Here is a 20,155-nt window from a genome sequence, read left to right as displayed (position 1 = left end):
TAAATGTATGCCTTGTCTTTGAGAATAACATCAAACTGCAGTATGTACTCTATTTTCAAAGTGACTAGAACCATTTCAGGGTTGTCATAGGACAGAAACCAAATACAGCAGTGTTTTCAAGTAAAGCCACAAGAACTTATGTTATGCATTAATGGAGGAGGTGGGGGAAAGCGATGAATAAATAAGCATTTCTAATGGTTGAATTGGTGAGCTAGGGATAGCATTTTCTTCTTTCTGCAATGAAATCAAAATTGCCCATCAGTTCAAACCATGCAAATTGCTCCACGCAGGCTCAGCTGGGCTCTCCAAAATGAAACAGCTTATTTTGATAACCAAATAAATTTCAAACAGTTGCTAAGGAAACTAAAGTATTCTTTGTGCGAGTTATTGCATTGAAAAGAACCAAAAGAGGTGGAAGGCGGGGGGAGAATATTAGCCAGTTAGGAATTTAGAACCTATGTAGCTAGAACTCAGCTGAGCGAAGTAAAGGCTGGGATTGGACAGTGCATGGAATTTCAGTTCTTCTAAATCTCTCATGTTTTACTGAGCTATCCAGTCATTTCAGAAGTTTGTAGAAAAGTTTCTTTTATAGACGTGATTGTGTTTTTGTACAGCATTGCGATAGGAAGCCTGAGTTGGTTTTTGTGTTGTTGTTTTTTTACAAAGAAAAGGGCAATTATCAGTAGAATCTGCCTTGTGAAACTTAATTGTACTATTAGTGGTTCCTAATTCTGAGTTAAGTACTTTGTACTGTTGTTAAGCCTCTGGGGACACCCACTGATTGAATAGTGTCCTTCTTACCAATGTCTGAGATGCTGACTGTCACCTTTGACTTTGAGGCCTGTCGGTTGGAAGGTTCCTATTTCATAAAAATTGTCAACTTCTTGTACCTCAGGATGCCAGGAAGTCCATCCGTGGGCCTTGGATCCATCTGGTCTGGCCTTGATGTGTAGCCTGCTGGGACTGTGCATGAAACTGGACCCTTGCTCTTAAAGAGGCTCAGCACACTCTGCCACCATTGAGACTGTCTTTGCAGAATTATAATTATTCATTCATCAATTCAATGCTCTAAGAAGCCACAGTCTAATAAATAAAAGAGAACCCCAAATGGCTTCATCTCTCAAGGTTTCTTAAGCATTCTGAGCCTCAGTATGTACATTTTAATAGTGGGAGAACTAACTGAAGGTGCTCACCATATAGTTGGAGGTTAATAAATGGTAGCTAAAACTACTACCTCTATCTTCATTCCTATTACTACTACTAATGATACATTATTATTATTAGTCATTATTACTATTACTACTACTAATGATACATTATTATTACTAGTCATTATTACTATTACTACTACTAATGATACATTATTATTACTAGTCATTATTACTATTACTACTACTAATGATACATTATTATTACTAGTCATTATTACTATTACTACTACTAATGATACATTATTATTAGTCATTATTACTATTACTACTACTAATGATACATTATTATTATTAGTCATTATTACTATTACTACTACTAATGATACATTATTATTACTAGTCATTATTACTATTACTACTACTAATGATACATTATTATTAGTCATTATTACTATTACTACTACTAATGATACATTATTATTACTAGTCATTATTACTATTACTACTACTAATGATACATTATTATTATTATTAGTCATTATTACTATTACTACTACTAATGATACATTATTATTAGTCATTATTACTATTACTACTACTAATGATACATTATTATTATTAGTCATTATTACTATTACTACTACTAATGATACATTATTATTACTAGTCATTATTACTATTACTACTACTAATGATACATTATTATTAGTCATTATTACTATTACTACTACTAATGATACATTATTATTACTAGTCATTATTACTATTACTACTACTAATGATACATTATTATTATTAGTCATTATTACTATTACTACTACTAATGATACATTATTATTACTAGTCATTATTACTATTACTACTACTAATGATACATTATTATTATTAGTCATTATTACTATTACTACTACTAATGATACATTATTATTATTATTAGTCATTATTACTATTACTACTACTAATGATACATTATTATTACTAGTCATTATTACTATTACTACTACTAATGATACATTACTATTATTAGTCATTATTACTATTACTGCTACTACTATTACATTCCAGAAAGTATTTAGGGATACAAAGAATTTTATACACAGGACTTTCTTCTCCAGTTGCCTCTGCCCTCCACCCTCTTTCATTCCTCCACTATTGGTGGCTTGTGCTATGTAGTAGGGTATGTCTGTCCTATTGCTCACAGTTTGGTGCTCAGAATTAAGAGCAAGGAATCTTGGGTTGTAGGATCTGGAAAGAGGGCAGCAGTCCGAGGTTTTTAAAGGAAGGAAAGGATGGGAGTGGTCTCACTCAGAACAGCCCCTAGCCAGCCAGCCTCCCATCTCGGGCGGCTCTCCCATTAGGCAAAGGCACTCTGCAGGCTCTAGCTCTTCCTCCTGAAAAGCCCCCATCTCATCCCTGTGGTTAGTCCCGGGGACCACAGGGAGCCAGAGGGGAAGAAAAATAGAGGTTAAATTCCCAGATGGGGATCCTCTTCCCCTCTCAGACATTGCCTTTAGACTGGAAGTGACCTCTTCCCCAAAGATCTGGACAGCACGACTTACGATCCAAGGTCACTTTTGAACTAAAGCTCCAGAATGGCCCTCAGCCAAAATAGTTCAAGCCCTGGGTGGGGGTGGGGTGCACTACACCAGAATTACTATTTTGATTTCATTGTATATACACCAAAGACATTTTTTTTCCTCCCATTTTGGCCTCCTTAGGTGAAATACTAGAGAGCTACAAATGAACATTCCCCTTCTGTCCCTCCCTCCTCTGGGGTAAGAGCCAACTTATTCATGCCTCTGGGGCTCCCAGACGCCAAGAGAGAGTCTCTGGGCTTAGCCCCTGACCTGTGAGGCTAGAGAACGCAGCTAATACAATAGCTGTCTCCTGAAAACATGCTCACTGAAGGGGAAAATGAACTGTGCATGGTTTTCCTACAGTGTGCCAAAATGCAGGAGAAGTTTTTGTTATTTATGTTCAGACATACAAATTATTGGAAGGCAAGCCATTCTCCAATCTCACTAGCTCCGATTCCCACCTACTCACAAAGAAAACGAGTCCTTAGAATTAGCAGTCATGGGCTGATTTCTATGCAGTTTCTGGGAGTAAAATCTCCGAGCTCATCCTGCTTTTGTTTGGTGCTCCCTCAGAGTTCTGCTTCCAGAGTAGAATTAGGAGCTGAAGGGTATACTGTTTTCTACCTGGACTAGAAAAGGATTTTGGTATTGGGAAACCAGAAATCAGATAAGGAAGAATGAGAAAGTAATTCGCTTCCATCTTAATGCTTTGCGAATTTGGTTTCTGTCTATGAATTTTGAACCACTATGTGGAGTTTTGTGTGTGTCTACATTTTCAAGGTAAAAGTCTGGGGCACAGTTCTTCCACAAAGGAATTGAATGCAAGCTCTTTCCCATGCTAATGACAGAATAGTAGTGGTACTTTTATTGAGAGCATGCATTTTAACTCTTTTTGTTGGCATAGTTTTAATTAAAATAACATTTAACGGTTTGAAGCTAAAAACCTGATGTTTCTGCCTGGAAGTTTATAAGGGAACGATAACATATGGAGAAGTTTAACATTTAAATTGAATTTTATTATTTAAAACAGTAAAATATTTTATGACTACAACAATGCCCTGCCAAGCTCCATTTCAGCATCAAATGTGCTTTGTAAGGAATCTTACAAAGCTAGGGGAAAAAAAGACATTTTAATTTCTTATTCCCCAAATGCTTTTTATAAAATGTTCTCATAAATGTGTTTTCTTTACAAATGGATTCTTGTTCTCTACATTGTCCCTTTGAACATCTCTAACACACACAACAGGCTTGGAATTAGGATACCCAGGGGGTACTTTCTGATGACAAAAAAGATGTCAACTTGGTCTTGGCTTGTCTAGGTTGGAAGGCCTAAGGGTGGGCTTCCAACATCCCTCGGCCTCCAGATCCCTCCGAGCTCCTCAGACCTCACATGTCTGGCAAGAAGTTAAGGTTTCTATTTTTCACGTGTGAACGTGTTTAATTACTAAATAGAGGAAGTTTGATAAGCAGTCTTCCTTCCTGGCACATGGGGTGCCCCCAGAAAGCAGTCACTCTCAGTTGGTGACAGAAATGGTCAAGAGACCTTCCTCCTAACCGTCCCCCAACCCCCTGCAATCTATAGAGTTAAGGGCCTAGGTCACATTTCTAGGTATGTCATAAGCTTTGTGCCTGAACTTGAGATATTGCCTCAACCTTACCCTCTTTAGCACAAAAATGGTATTCAGAGACCTCCATCCTAGACAAAGAAGCATTTTTCCTCCCTTCCTCCCTTCCCTCCTTCACAGGTACCCCCTTCCTCATCTTCCCCAGCCCTCCCCTGCGCCCAGCGCAAAACCCCCATCTACATATCGCAGCCTCAGAATTACTCCACACAGGTCATGTTTCCTACTGCCAGGGAACCATTCTTAGTTGGAAATTTAATAGCAACACCTCTTTTCTTTTTCCCTCTAGCATACACACTTTCTCACAAACACATACACACACACACACACACACACACACACACACAGAGTTATTCTCATGTGACTGCAAATGAATATTTTTAGGATCAAAATATATCTTAACAAGCTGTAGAATTATGCAGTAAACAGATGGCCCTTGGGGAGGACCCAAACTGCTTTGGAAGAATGAGTATTTTTAGCAGAAAAATTTGAGTATCACTGGAAAAAAAAGTATCTGGACATTCTTACTCCTCAGTAGAGGACTTGGGAGGAGGGGTTGCTGGCAGCAGACCATTGTAGAGAAGGTGCTTGGCAGAGGAGAGTGCTCGTAGGGGTGCGCTGTGTGATTCACCTGTGTCTAATAGTAATGTTTTTGTCTTCCCTTCCCTGTGTCTTGCTAGGAAAGCCCAGTAGTTTCTTTCCAGAGGACAGTTTTATAGACTCTGGAGAAATCGATGTGGGGAGACGGGCTTCCCAGAAGATTCCTCCTGGCACTTTCTGGAGATCTCAGGTGTTCATAGACCATCCTGTGCATCTGAAGTTCAATGTGTCCCTGGGAAAGGCGGCTTTGATTGGCATTTATGGCAGAAAAGGCCTTCCTCCTTCACACACACAGGTAATCAGAATCCCACATGCCCTGCTGATCTCCAGGCCGCCTACCTCAACTCTCAACCCAAAGACAAGAAGCCTAACGCTTAAACCTGCATCCTTCAGCTTGAAGGGGATTTTAGATATTTGATAGCACATTCATCTGTTTGGCCTCTCTCAGACCATACCTTTCAGATGAGCAGGGTTACATCACTGGGGCTTTGTAAGAGGAGGGAATTCTAGGGGCTCTCTCAATTGCCTTTCTACTGTCACCCAGACTCCCAAGTTAAATTCTCTGAGATATATAATCTAGAGAAAAAAGCATGCACTTTGGAGTCAGACACACCTGAGTTTGAATCCTCTCATTATCAGCCATGAAACCTCCAGCCTGTTACTTACCCTCCTAGAGCAGGTTTCGGAGTCTCCCAAGTGGTGATAACAATGCCTACTTTGCAGGGCTGTTGTGAAGAATAAAGAATAACATTTAGAAGGCAGCTAGTGCAGGACCTGGTTCAGAATAAGTGTTATTTCCCTAGTCACTTGCATTCTTTCTCTCCTTCAGAGTTGCACATTAACTCAGACACGTGTACACCAGAAACACTTGAATAAACTCATCCAGGATGATTAACTTGTTACTAGTCATAGTGGGTAAAAAAACAGACTTTTGTAAGGTCCTCTCAGCTCTGAGATTGGAGTAACATAAATCAGTTGGTATCCAGCAGACATTCCCAGGCCAAATGCAGTCTCTAGCCGCAGTTGTTATTTAAGATTTTAGGTAAAAGATAGATTCATTTGCTAAGGGTGGAGTCACAGATAAATAAAGAGAGTCTGACACCCTGATTTCTTTGTTGAACTGCAGTGCTCATCCTAGACTTCATGCCTCCAGACATGTTTCCATGAGATAGAATAAGTATCTCTCTCAAGTTTTTTAAAAAAAGATGGAAAGATAGCTCAATTTGCTTGGTGGTAGGCCAGTAGGACTTAACCAGGTCCCTGTCATTAACACTGTGTGTCTGACTTCTCTTGAGTCTCATACTGGCAGGCTCAGATCAACTGGCAATTGTGTTTGACACAGCATGTAATTATTGATAGAGTTTTGAGTTAATCCAGTTAAGTTCCCCTAAAACTGCTCCCTGAAACTGGAGTGCTTAGAAAGGATCATTGACATAGATATAAATCAACTTTTCCTTTGCGCTTGACTGACATTTAAGGCACAGCCAGGGCTCCGGTCCCAACCCTAGGTCCCTGGGACTCCACGGAGCTGGAGGAAGTGGCTGGGCGTGTGATCATGTGCCCACCATTGGAAGCACATGGTTGTCCTGGTGTAGCCTCAGCCCAATGAAGACTTACCACACATACACCAAAATTAAAGTGAAAGGAGGCCAAAAAAGGACCCACTAATTCTACTACACTCATGAGAGAATAAGTAGACTATTACCATAAGAAAATGGGGCCTGGGGAGAACTTGTAATTGATCGATCCGCCTCCATGTGGCTTTAGCCTCTTTGCCTGTCTCAGGTGTGGTCCCTCAGGTCTGCTCCAGGAGAAGCCCGGAGAACAATCCAGCCTGGTGGTGGGGCAGACCCATGACTCATCATGCTCTCTTTGTACTTCAGTTTGACTTTGTGGAGCTGCTGGATGGCAGAAGGCTCCTGACCCAGGAGGCACGAAGCCTAGAGGGACCCCAGCGCCAGTCTCGGGGAGCCGTCCCTCCATCTAGCCACGAGACCGGCTTCATCCAGTATTTGGATTCAGGCATCTGGCACCTGGCTTTCTACAATGACGGGAAGGAGTCTGAAGTGGTTTCTTTTCTCACCACCGCCATCGGTAAGGAGCCTGTACCTCTCTGGGGTCTGTGGGATGTCGTCTCTTCACATGAGAAGATGTGTAGGGACGCTGGGGGCTGGAGCTGGGCCGGGAATGGGTCTAGCCCAGAGCGGTAGATGCCACCTGCAGTCTGGCACCAGGCCACACTGACCAGGCCTGCCGGAAGAGGGATGGCAGTGAGAGGTAGGGAAAGGAGGATGGGAGTGACCGGAGCGGCTGGGAGGCTATTCTGGCCTGGCACCTGAATGCAGGGCTGTTGTCCACTGCCTTTCCTGTGTGGTCTGTGGTATGGGGTGTGGCCCGGAAGCTACATTGAAAGATGGGGGCGGAAGGGGACCTGACAATGAGATGGAACCCTGGATGACCAGCCACACGGAGAAAACATTTTTCATCTTGGAACTTCCCCAACACTTTTACTTATTTATTTATTTTATAGTCTCCCTTGATTCAACTCATTGATTTGTTATTTGGGTGTATGTGGGGTTGAGTTTGGTTTTGCTTTGCTTTGGGAGCCATCAACCCCTGGCAGATGAGAAAACGAGACAAAGGCTGGGTGAGAGTGAGAATGTCAGTGCAAAGGGCTCATGACAATGTGACCGGTCAGATGGGGGTTTTGTTGGGAATATAGATGTCTTGATCTCTGACAGAGAGCAGGCCCTGGTGATTTAAATGAATGCTTCACACCTTAGCTGTCCCTCTCTGGGGAAGAGGGCCCCTGCTCTCAGTCCAAGGGAGCCCCGTGGCCACCTCACAGGCTGCAGTGTCTGGCAGCCTGGTGTCCTACTGTAAGGAATGTGTCCTCTTTCCGCTCACATTCCGTGGACTCTGTCTCCTCCTACATCGCCACAGTGTGCTGTAGAGTGCAGTGGTCAGTGCTTCCGGCCAGAAAACAGTTTTTTCTGAGTTTATATAGGAATCGCTCTGACACAGGCTGGAGATAAACATTTCCTACGAGAAAATACAACTTAGAGACAAAACATCAGTAGCCGGGACGCTCGGGACGGAGGCTTCTGCTTCATGAGCAGTCCTGTGTGGTTCGGAGTTCACTGCAAGGCTCGTCACAGCCCGCGGCCGGAATCCCTCTGACCTGGAAAACAGAATCGAAATGACAACCTCTGAGTCAGATCCTTCATTCTGAACACTCTCACAAGACCTGGGTTCTTCTTCCGGCCACCTTTCTCTTCTTTGAAGTCTGGCCCTCGGTGTTGAGGCAAAGAATACCTTTCCATTCAATATGGGCATGATTTCATGACTTGTAAGTGTCTGCTATAACTGTGCCCTCAGCATTCTATACCCTCTCGGCCAAGTGATGGAGGTGGGGCCGTCCGGCTGCTTCAGCACCAATGTAGGACGCATCACTTTGTGCTGTCCTTGTGTGGGAGGACGTGTCTGTCCCAGCTGCTGGCCTCCGAGTGTCTGGAGAACAGGGACTTGGACATAATCTTCTCTGCCTCCCTGGCACCCAGTGTCACTCGTTGACTAAGGGGATGCGTGGAGAGTGGCCTTCTTCTGCTCAGCCCCCATTGGCAGAACTGACAGCTGCTGCAGCCCTGGCAGGGGCAGTGCTGTAGTTTTCTGAATGCCATCTTTGGAGAGAGTAGGCTCAGTTCTGAATCTCTACCGCTAACCTGTATCTGACCCTGCACAAATTACTGAAGTGTTCTAGCTCTTCGTGTCTTGAGATTTTTGGAATTTGAGGCTGCAGCTCAGTGGTTACTGTGACCAAGAGGCTAACGGTGCAGCCCTCTCGGTCACTGGAGAGCCAGTGCTGGTCCTCACCGTCAACTAGTCTGTCACTTGTGGGTTTGGCAGAATCCAGACTTTCTTCTTTTCTCTCTGGACACAATGGCTTCAATTTAGGGACATGATTCCTGAGTTACTGGTAGTGCCTGAGTTACAGCTTCATGGTTTCACAGCCTGATTTCTCTGAGTCATGGTTCACCAGCCATCACAGAGCATCATGCCCAGAACTAAGATCTCTTACAATCAGAGTTCTTTATTTGTAATAACAACATAAATATGAAAGGATATTAATACAGACTCCCAAAGAAAATGACTTTTAATTAGGATGTGTCTCTTAGAGAAATAAAATGTGGGCACTGCTGGGTGCCCTTGCCAGCTCTTAGTTTGTCAAAGCTTGCTCACCAGCTTTGTCATAATTCAGGAGGCCGTGCTGCTTTTCTCTCTAGTTCTCCTGTTCTCACCTAAATGATGAAATCTATCTTCACCTTTCATCCCCTGTAATGTCTTTTAGAGCGGATAGGCCATTCTGTGCTTCACGGAGTATTGTGACCACCTGGTGTCTTGTTAAAATGCAGATTCCACTTCGGCAGATCTGGGCGGGTCCTTAGATTCTAGATTTCCAACCAGCACCTGGTGACACCCATGTGGCTCATCTGTGGACCACATTTTGAGTAGCAACGGGTTACAGTATTTCACAAGTGGTCTCGAATGTTGTACAAAGGCATCACCTGGGAAGCTAGTTTAAAATTCAAATTCCTGGGCTCTCTCTCCACGAATTGTGCCCCTGTAGACCTGAGGCAGAGCCCAGCTGGTCCTGATGGGCTGTCCAGTAAGCTTTGAAAGCAAATGCCTTGTGAGCACTGCTTTCTGTCCCTCCTTTCCCTTACTTGCCCGTGTTAGCTCTGTGACCATGGCCAGTCATTTGAGCTTCATATTTCTTGTCTGAAAAATGAAATAGCAATATTACTTCGCAGTCCCCATCATAAAGATTATAGAGAGCAGATATCAAGTGCCTAGCACAGGCTTTGGGTGCTATGAGCAGTTGAAAACTGGAAGCTGTCTATATTCTCTCCCATCTCATCCTCCTACCTTTTTGGGGCTGCCTCTCTGACTCTTCTGTCTTCTTTCAAGCTATGGTGATTGTTGAATGAATACCTTCTTTTTTGTTTACTACAAAAACAAACCGATTCTGATGTTGCTATTAATCCCTTTCTCCCCAAGAGGCTCTGGCATTGAGTCTCAGCTGTCTGTGGCTATTACCTGTGAGTTATGAGTAGTAATTTGTCTTGGCAGGTTAATTGAAAGTTTAGGTCTTGTTTTAGTGAAGTCATTATAGTCTCAATATACAACTGTAACTATCTGGTTTGCTTAACACAGAAAATGGAATATGACCCTTCCTTCATTACATGTTGAGATGCAGACTAGAATTAAAGAAGATCTGAGATGTCAGAATCCAGAGGTCTTATGTCTGTTTGTAATTAAGTAACAGGAGAAATCATTGTGTTTAATTTAACAAATAGCTAGATGGTGTACATTTTTGCTTTTCCCTCCATTTAATGCAGTTCAGCTGATGATTTTAAATTAAATAAGTTTATCTTTTTTTGCCTTGAAAAAGAAAATCCAAAAGCACTTTACAAAGTGTATACACGAATATATACACACGAGACCTGATGTTGAGCTCCCTGTGAACTAGATGTATGTACACAGACACACACCCCACTGGACCAAGCAACTTTTGGAATGAAATCTGGCAGCTTTTTTTTTTTTTTTTTTTTTTTTTTTTTTTAACGAACAGTCTTTTCCCCACATGTGGAGATCCAACATTTGAAGATGAAGTTGTTTCCAGTCCTGGCTCCATTGGGGTGGGTAGCTTTGGTAACCCCACAGTATTGAATGAAGTAGGAGGATATATACTAGTGGACAAAATATAATTTACCATTGCAGTTTACAAAGGGCCTAAATACAATCTTTAAACCTTGCAGTGACTCCATGAGGTGATTGTCTTATTTTTATTATCACCCCTAATTACAGATGAGGAAACTGAGGTCTAATGATGTTAAGAGAAAAGCCAGGACTTGAATTTACATCTGTCTGACTCCAAAGCTGTGATCTTCCTTCTTTAGCAATCTACCTCCTTCCCAGGATCAAACACCTTTTTTCCAGTGTCACACTTACTTCTTTTTTCCACCTATTCATTCATACAGCAAATATTTATTTTATTTTTCAATTACAGTTTACATTCAATATTATTTCGTATTGGTTTTAGGTATACAGCATAATGGTTAGACGATCATATACTTTACAAAATGTCCCCCCTAATATTTCCAGTGTCCATTTAACCCCATATATAATTACGATATTTCTGACTGTATTCCCTATGTTGTACTTTATAACTCTGTTACTATTCCACAACGACCAGTTTATAGTTCTTAATCCCTTCACCTTTTCCATCAGTCCCCCAAACTGCCTCCTATCTGACAACCATCCCAGTGTGTTTTTCTATCTATGAGGTTGTTTCTGTTTTGTGTGTTTACTTTGTTCTTTAGATTCCATCTATAAGTGAAATTATGTGGTATTTGTCTTCTTCTGTCTGACTTTTTTCACTTAGCATAATACCTTCTAGGTCAATCTATGCTGTTGCAAATGGTAAGATGTCATCCTTTTTATGGCCAAGTAATATTCCTTCTTGTATATGTGCCATAATTTTTTTATCCACTTGTCTCTTGATGGGCACTTTGTTGCTTCTGTACCTTGGTTGTCGTAAATAAAGCTGCAATGAATATAGATAGGGGTGCGTATATTCTTTCAAATTAGTGTTTTGGGTATTTACCGACAGTGAAATTGCTGAGTGTTAAGGCAGTTCCATTTTTAATATTTTGACAACCCTCTCTACTGTTTCTCCTAATGGCTGCACCAGTCTGCATTCCCAGCAACAGTGCATGAGGGTTCCCTTCAGGTAGCAAACATTGAGAGATCTCCTACTGTGTGTTGGGGACCACACTTAGCCCTTTCCTGTATGTAATTTAATGCTCACAAGACCTTAGACAGTATGTATTTTGATCTCAACTTCATAGATGAAGAAATTGAAGCTCAGAGAATTTAATTAAGTCTCAGTTAGTAAGGGCAGAGCTGGAATGGAAACTTGGTCTCCAAATCCCTTACTCTCCACACTATGCCAGTGTCTCACTATTTGCAATGATACTATTAAATATTTTATTTCCATTTGTATTATATCGAATATAATTTCTCCCTTATTAACTTGCAATCATCTTACATCAACCCAGGAAATTTTCTGGAGAAGTCATTAAAAAGACCATGAAAAAATATCACAGCATCTAAAACTTTTCAAATAAAAATATCTTCATAGGCATTGCTTGCAACCCCCAAGACCTGACAAGTCAGCATTGCAGCATGTTGGGTCTCTAGATAGTATCTTATCTTATAATTTTGGTTGATGCTGAAGCATAAAAATACAGATCAACCCGATACTGTGGCAATGCAAGCCAAGTTGGAAAATAAATAGGTGCCCCACAATGGATTTAGAAACCCAGAGAAAAGAAATGAGCACCATTGTTAGAAAATATAGGCTCTGGCAATTTTTATGAGAAACGTGCTCTGGTCTAAGGACATTCATACTACATGGTTAAAGAGAAGGGACCTTTCGTTCAAGGCCAGGCATCTGCTGTAAATTGACCTATTCTATGCCCAGGGACTAGACACATATTGCAGTCCTGCTCTTTCCCAAGCTGGAGATACAGAGAACTTATGACGTGGTTTCTGGCAGAAGTAGATCATGGTCTAGATTAAGGAGAAGAAGCATTTACCCAGTAAGTACCTGCAATCCACGGAAAGGACAAAGAAAGATCACTCATAGAGTCACTGGTGATGGTGCCGTGACGATGTGAGGAAGGCAGGGGCATGTCCAGGTGGATGGGTCAGGGAGGGCTCTCTGAATGAAGTAACATTTGATGGAACCTTAAAGGGTGAGTAGATTCTTCACATTTAAAGAAGTAAAAAGGGAGGGGGGAGTTGTTGAAGAGTTCCTTGTAGGTGGCAGGAATAGCGTGAACAAAAGGCAGGTAGGCAGAAAATTAATTGCTGGCTGTAGGAGCCAGCAGTTCTGTTTGACTAGAGCGCAGGGTGCCCTGAAGGGGAGAAGTGAGACATCAGCGAGAGCCTTGAGTGCCACCCCAAGGAAAAAGTTCATTCTGTGGGCTTTTAGCAAGGGACTAAAATAATTAGAGCCAGCGGGTTTCCAAGAGCCCATTAATTTATGTAACTGAAAGAAGTGACTGGGATTGAGCTTTGTGATTTCATGAGAAAAGGAAAAAAGGAGGGAAAGGGGGAGCCAGGAAGGATGGAAGGACTGGTTTAATGGCTCTAGTGTTGCTTTTATCTGCTGTTCCAGCAAGCCATTCCTCTTTTCCCTCGCTGTGAATAGATACACATAACTTCCTATCTTCCAAGGGTTGTCAAAATTGAGTCCTTTATGATTTTCCAAAAGACCACTGTTCGATGCTATTTCCATATGGCCCTTGCTTTGATCAGGTAAGACTACTGTTCGTTACTGTCTGAGTGCTTTTGCAAGGAGCTGGAGAGGAAAAACCCAGATATTCTATGCTGTAATTTCTGTGAAAACCTGCACTACTTCAAAGAAGAAAGTAAGAAAAGTGATTAGGAATGATTTTCAGCTTTTAATAAGCTCTGCCTTCACTGCTCCCCACATCCCCTTCTCTAAACGAGGAGATACCATACAACAACGAGTAATCAAGGTCTCTCGGTAATCAATTAACTTTCTTGTAAATGACATTGGCAGCACTTTCTGAACTTTCTCCGGGAAACATTTCTTTGGGAAAGTGCCCTGTGAACTCACCTCTCCCTGACAGCAGCGATTTATTCCGAGCAGTCTAGTAAACGTGGAATGAAATTGTAGGCTGAGGGAGAGCTCAAGTCAGCACACTGGAGACAAACTGTGGCCAAAAATCTGTTCAGTGGCGGAGAGCTAGGAGTATCAGAGCGCTGCATCTGCAGCCTGGAGGCTAGCCCTGCCCGCAGCTGCCCCTGTCACTGGAGATGACGGGGCAGGTGGGGTCCCCCCCCGCACCCCATCGCCGTGACTGCCGGGGAACGGCCTTGGACTGCTGAACTTTCTGAATTCTCTGAGACCTGGGGCCTCAAGGGCAGGAAAGAAGAAAAGGTACCTCAAGGGCACAGTAAAAAAAGGGCAAGTAATAAAGCTGTTCACTCTGTGAGAATGAGTAGTGAGAAATGTGTTTAGTGTTCAAATAACAAGATTCCTACCAGTGGCGTGTAAGTGGGGTTTTAGTGTTCTCGTGCACACTGTCAGCCAAGGGTGTGCCCCTTGGGGCCGGCACAGCAGTCCAGCGGTGTGGACTCTTCCCACCCTTGTTCCCCGGCTGTTGTTCTCACGCTTGGCCCCCATGGTCCCGAGACACTGCTCCACCTTCAGAACTCGTGTCTGCGTATCAGGCAGGCAAGAGGAGAAGGCAGACAGAGACAGGGAAGCCAGATTTTCCCCGAAACACTCAGCTTGCATTTCTCCAGCAAAGCTGTCACTGGGGACCCTTGGAGCTATAAGGAAATCGGAGAAAGTGAATATTTTTAGCTTGCCATAATGGCACTCCAAACAAAATTAGCATTCTCTCAGGAAGAGGGGACGTGAATATGTGGTCATCAGTGTTTGTCACAGGCTTCACTGAGTCTGTTTAGTTCAACAGGTACCCACTGAGAGCTCCTTACTGTGAGCCAGCCCCCAGCCTGGGCAGACCTGGTGCTTGCCCACGGGGTTCTCATGGGCTAATAAGTGAGGCTGGGAAAGGAGAAGCTGATCCCTAGGACTGAGGAAGAGAGGAAGGCTTGGTTCAGTCTCCTTACAGCGCCCAAGGAACAGGGCCTTTTTCCTTAAGCCTCAAAGCCCCTTGACTGATGTGTTAAGGAAGATGGGCAGAAGGTCCAGAGGGCTTGCAGGCAGATCTGCACACTCTGTCCATTTTCTCATTCAACCAGTGATGACCGATTGCCTGTCATGTGGCACATTCTAAGCAAGTGTTAGTATCTCTGGTATATGAAACAGCCATATATATATTATATATATATATATATATATATATATATATATATATATATATATATACACACACACACACACACACACATACATATATGTAATATATAATGGTAAAGGTAAATATTTATTGTGGTAAAAAAAAATAAAGAAAAGAGTACCTAGAGAAACAAACAGGAAACCTAATTTAGATTGCTGGGGCAAGGGTAGGAACAGGAGTTGTTTATATGAAGGTTTGGAGAAAGAATATACCAAGCAGAGGAAAGAGCATATGCAAAGGTCCTGGGACAGGCGAGAGCTGGGGTTGTTTAAGGAACTCTCAGATAGTCACATTGTAAGATATAGGGATCAAAGGCCAGATAGTATCAGATAAGAGTGAAGAGGTATCAGGAACCTATGGCATGTAAATAATTTTTTTTGTTTTGTTTTTTAATTTATCCTAAGGGTAACAGGAAATCACTGAGCTAGAATGACCTGATTTCCATATTTGAAAGTTTCTTTAGCTTTAGGAGCCTAGGACACAGGAGGCTGTCATAGTAGTCTAGGCAGATGCTCAGGCTGGAGGCCTTGGAAGGGGAAATAAATGAACAGACTTGAGGTGTGTACTGATGTACTGACCCTTAGAGAGTATTGGCAAACCCCAGTAAGGTGTTAAGATGGTTTCCTAAGGGAAGAGGTTAGAGCAGAAAGAGAAAAGGGTTGATAGATGGTCCCTTTTAGAGGTGAGTGAAGACAAGCAGCTGGCAAAGGAGACTGCAGTTAGAGGCTGTGAAGAGGGCGGACTAGAGGAGTGTGCTAGCGGCAGATGCAGTAGAGAGAATCCAAAGGGCGGACTAGAGGAGTGTGCTAGCGGCAGATGCAGTAGAGAGAATCCAAACGTTTTAGGGCTCCTCTGTCTCAGCATTTTAGCCATCTCCTCATCCTCCAGCTAGAACTTCCTTTCCCTTCCGGTTTTATGCTTTTGCCACTTTGGAATACATAATGCCCACAAGCCTTCACACAACTTTTATTTATTCAAATCTCACTTTTAAATATAAGAAAACTGAGGCTTAGAGAAGTTCAAATGACTTGTCCAGGGTCACACAGCTACCAAGTGGCAGAGCCAGGATCGTAGTAACTACAGCAGCTTATTAACTAAGCACTGAGTCCGTGCCAGGCACTGCACTAGGTGCATTAGTACTTGGTTCTCAGAACAACTTGGAAGTTAGAGTATGTGTGTTTCCACGTAATAGGTAAGGTAACTGAGGCTCAGAGATCATTTGCCAAGATGTCATGAGTAGGAAATAGCAGAGCTAGTTTAGCAAACTGAAGTCCATGATCTTTTTCTCACATCTTAGGGACCAGGATTCTAGTGTGTGATGACATCCATGTGTGTCCTCATACACTCTCATAGTCAGAGAATTGTTGTATAGGTGGGGTCTCAGAGATTATGACATTCACCCTCCTCAGCTCACAATATGCCAGCAATATGCCTGCCGTCAGCAGCTGCCAGGGACCCATCCACCTGTTCTAAAGAACAACCTGCCCTGTTCTGACTCTCACTGAAGGAGCCCCTCCTCCCACCCCATCCAGGTGGAGTTTCCAGCAGAAGATATTTTATCAGCGATGCTTGAATTTTTGTTTTCTGATAGCTCTTTTCTCTCTCAGTAAGGGCAGCTCACCACCATCTTGCCAGCTAGCTTATCTATTGCAAATCAGCATCTTTAGGGGGGTTCTCAACAGTAGTGTCTTTCTTCTGTCCCTGTGCAGTCCCACTGATATGTGGGACAGGGTTAAGTGTCTGTCCTCCTGTTCTGTAACCCAAGTCTGCTGACTTGTCATTGCTGGTAGATAGTTGAGATTGTTGCTGTGGCCAGAGGGGCTATGTGATCCAGGGAAAGACTTTGGAGTCAAGAAGACCTGGGTTTGAATTCTGGCTACCCTATTTACAAGCTATGGGACCTTGAATACATTTGAGCCTACCTAACTTACCTATAATTAAGGGGAAACACCTTACTTTAGAGAGTCTGACAGTGACATGAACACATGTGAGTTGTGGTCAATTCTCAACATGTCTTTAATTATTCAACATTTGCTGAACATCTACGTGGCTAAGTGCTAGAGATTGATCAGTGAATAAAACAGAAACCTGCCCTCAAAGAGCCCATAGTTAACCGGGAGCACTGACCTCCCATAACTAATTCCCATGTAATGTGATCTGCTCCAGCAGAGGGGTCTCTGGGATCCCCGAGGAGCAGGGAGGATGGCGCTACCTCTGCCGGGGGTGCAGGGGGAGGGTGGGCGGCATGAAGAACTGATTGTGAGAAACCTGTTCAGTGCGCCAGGGAAGCAGTGCACAGATACTAATTATTATTCACTTGGGGCCAAACTGAAGTAATAAGCAGAAAGGAATATAGAAAAAGAGTTACTCAAAAGAAAAAAGGAGACATTGAGTTAAGATAGTAACCATCTCTGCTCAACCACAGATGTGGTCACTGTGAACCAGGCAGGAAGGGGTTGTTATTGGCATTTCAGACGTGAGGAAACAGAGTCCATGAGCCGTGGCTCACATAAGGACCCAAAGCCAGGTCTTCGGAATCGAATCCCAGCAGCTTCCTCTGGAGCCCCGGTGCCTGGAACAGGCCTCTGAACATGGCAGACCCTCGTCAGAGGGTCTGTGAGCGCCAAGTGGAAAGGCCGGAGCTCACAGATGCTCCTTGCTACCTGGAACCTCCTTCTGTGGACAGGAACTTGTAGGCAGCTTTGAAGGAAGGAGGGCACAGCTGTCAGTTCAGGTACTGCCAGAGGTGCCCGGCTGGGGATGCTCTTTTGGTCCAGGGCAATCTGTATGTTCCGAGGCTGCTGGATTCAGAGGGCAGAGCAACTCTGAAACTCGTTCAAATCCTGAAATCTTTTTATAGCTGTACTGCTAAAGCTCAAAAAATAGAAATGTGGGTTCTAGAACATTCCAAGACACTGTCATTTGTCCCTTACAAATAAGATTTTTTTCTGATTCCATAAGGAACTTCTCAGATGCTGCATTCTAGTTTCAGGTGTTGTCATTCTTTACAAACTCCTCCTTGCCTCTCCGAAACTACTTGGGAAAATTGATAATATTAATAGCTACTGTTTATTCAGTGTCTACTACAGCTAAGTATTTTCCTAGATGTTTTACATTAACTGGTTCAGACCCTTACAGCAGGTTTAAAGTAGATATCTTTTCCCGAGAGGAAAGTAGAACTCAGAGTATTTAACTGACTAGGCAGAAGTTTCACACCCAGCCAGTAAAGAGCTGGAATTTGAATTCAGGTCTGGCTCTAATACCTACACTTTTATTCTCATCTGCCCGTGTGTGAGAGTGCCTGCTGTGCCACCAGGAGTGGGTAGAGTACACAAAGGTGGTGATGCCCAGAGAAAAGCCTAGAAAATGAGAGGGGACCAAACTGGGAAGGTCTTTGTTGTCCAGCTTAGAAGTCTGGGATTGAAGGCAGTGGGGAGCACAGGGTCACTTTTAAACAAGTGTGCACTGCGATTCAGGTCTTGGACAAACCTCTCTGGCAGTGGTACATACTATGGGTTGGTTTCTCAGAGTAAAACAGGGAAACCAATTCGAAACTGTTTGGTAACCAGCAGGGTTAGATGAGAAAAGAGGACCTGAATTGGGGCAAATGCCACTGCTCTTATATAAAGGAAGAGGGGCGTTCCAGGATGTTATAAGCTGGGTTTCTTGACCACTATATTGTAGCTGTAAGAGAGCAGCAGGAAGTTTTGACCTTGGGGAATGGATGTATAGTGATCTCATTAATTAAGTTAAAAAATGAGAGAAAGTGGGTTTGTTGAGGGGGAGGAAGTAGGAAGACCTTAAGTTCACATTAGATGTTAAATGCTAATAGAATTTCCAAGTGGATGTTAGTTGTTGGCAGTTACCAATAGGCAGATGGATAAATAGGTGTTGACATGTGGAATAGCTCTGACCTGGAGACAGAAACCCAGGGGGCATCATCGGTGGGGATGTGAGAGGGGCAGGTGGGAGGAGAAGGAGGGACTGAAGGATGGAACCCTAACATTCAGAGAGGGGGGGGCAGATATTGGGGGTTGGAAAAAAGTCAGGGAGCCTATTACAAAGAAGCCACTAGACTTGGTCATTAGGAGGTCCTTGGCAGCCTCACTGGGAGCAGCCCCACGCCCTGTTGCAGGTGGAAGTGAGGTCATCACAAGTTCAAGAGTGAGTGAGAGGTGTGGAGTAGAAACAATTCCTTCTGGACAGAGCAGGGCAGGAGACAGATCTGAGTAACCTGAGGAGGAGGCAGGTTCAAGGAAAGGTTTATATAAGGTGGGGAGAGCCTGGAACGTGTTGTCAGCTGTGGGAAAAGAGCCAGGGGAGAAGAGGGGAGGCCCAGGAGAGAGGGGGGTGACTAATGAAAGGAGGTGGGAGACAGAATGAAGGGCAGATGCCCGAGGGCTGGACCCAGGGGAAGAGGAGAAACCCTCCTCCTGCGGGACCGAGGGGGCGATGAAGATGTGAACAGATGAAGTTAAGTTTGAAGCTGGAGGGGGGTGGGATGCGGGACCACAGGATGGGGTCTGCACGGATCTCGAGGACGCGGTGCTTCCGAGAAATGGATTGCCTCACTGAGCGGGCCCCTCGCGGCCCGAGGTGTGCATTCCCTCCCATGTAAAGGCAGCTTCAAGGCAGCCCTGAATCACATCAGTTGCGTTGTGTAATGAATGCCACAGGAGAGGGGGGGTACCGTGGCTTTGTAGTTCAAGAGTGGACCTGAAGCTGGATGGCCTGGTCTGAATCCAGTCTCTGCCACTTGTTGACCATGGGCACGATAGGTAACCCATTGCCTCAGTTTCCTTACCTGAAAAGTTAGTACCCATTTCATGGGCATAATTATAAGGACAAAATGAATTAATGCATGTTAAATACTGAGAACAATGTTGGACACATGATGGGTGCTGTACAAGTGTTTGTTATTGTTATTAGCAATATTGGTTGCTGATAATTTTCAAGTGTTTACAGGGTCCCAGGAGTGTGTAAGTGTTATACATGCATTATCTCCCTTAAATTCTGTAACGGCCTCAGGGAAGCAGGAACAATTGTTTCCTTTGTATAGATGAAGAAACAAGTTTCAGAGATATTAACAAACTTGTCTACGGTTAGACAGAGTAAAGGCAGAGCCAGGAATTGAGTCTGGGACAGTCTGACTCTAGAATCCATGCTCTTTCTGCACTGGCTTTTGTACCCTTTACCTGGGCCCCTCCCAAGTCAGCAGCCCCTGCCCTGGCACCCTGCATTTC

At 43.5% G+C, this 20,155-nt stretch overlaps 1 protein-coding gene across 2 annotated transcripts in view; it reads left to right on the top strand.

Moving 5' to 3' along the window:
* TENM4 (teneurin transmembrane protein 4) overlaps window positions 1–20,155 on the top strand; it is an 801,941-nt gene that overhangs the window by 585,859 nt on the left and 195,927 nt on the right. For both annotated transcript variants that reach the window (XM_066369554.1, XM_066369563.1), the window contains 2 exons: window positions 5,031–5,245; window positions 6,834–7,044. In XM_066369554.1, coding sequence (XP_066225651.1) covers window positions 5,031–5,245; window positions 6,834–7,044 — 426 coding nt within the window. The remainder of the gene's footprint in view (window positions 1–5,030; window positions 5,246–6,833; window positions 7,045–20,155) is intronic.

Source organism: Saccopteryx leptura, chromosome 1, assembly GCF_036850995.1.
Source record: "Saccopteryx leptura isolate mSacLep1 chromosome 1, mSacLep1_pri_phased_curated, whole genome shotgun sequence".
In the NCBI taxonomy this organism is placed as follows: Eukaryota; Metazoa; Chordata; class Mammalia; order Chiroptera; family Emballonuridae; genus Saccopteryx; species Saccopteryx leptura.
The sequence above is the reverse complement of the archived record's forward strand: the minus strand, read 5'-3'. Positions and strand labels throughout refer to the sequence as shown.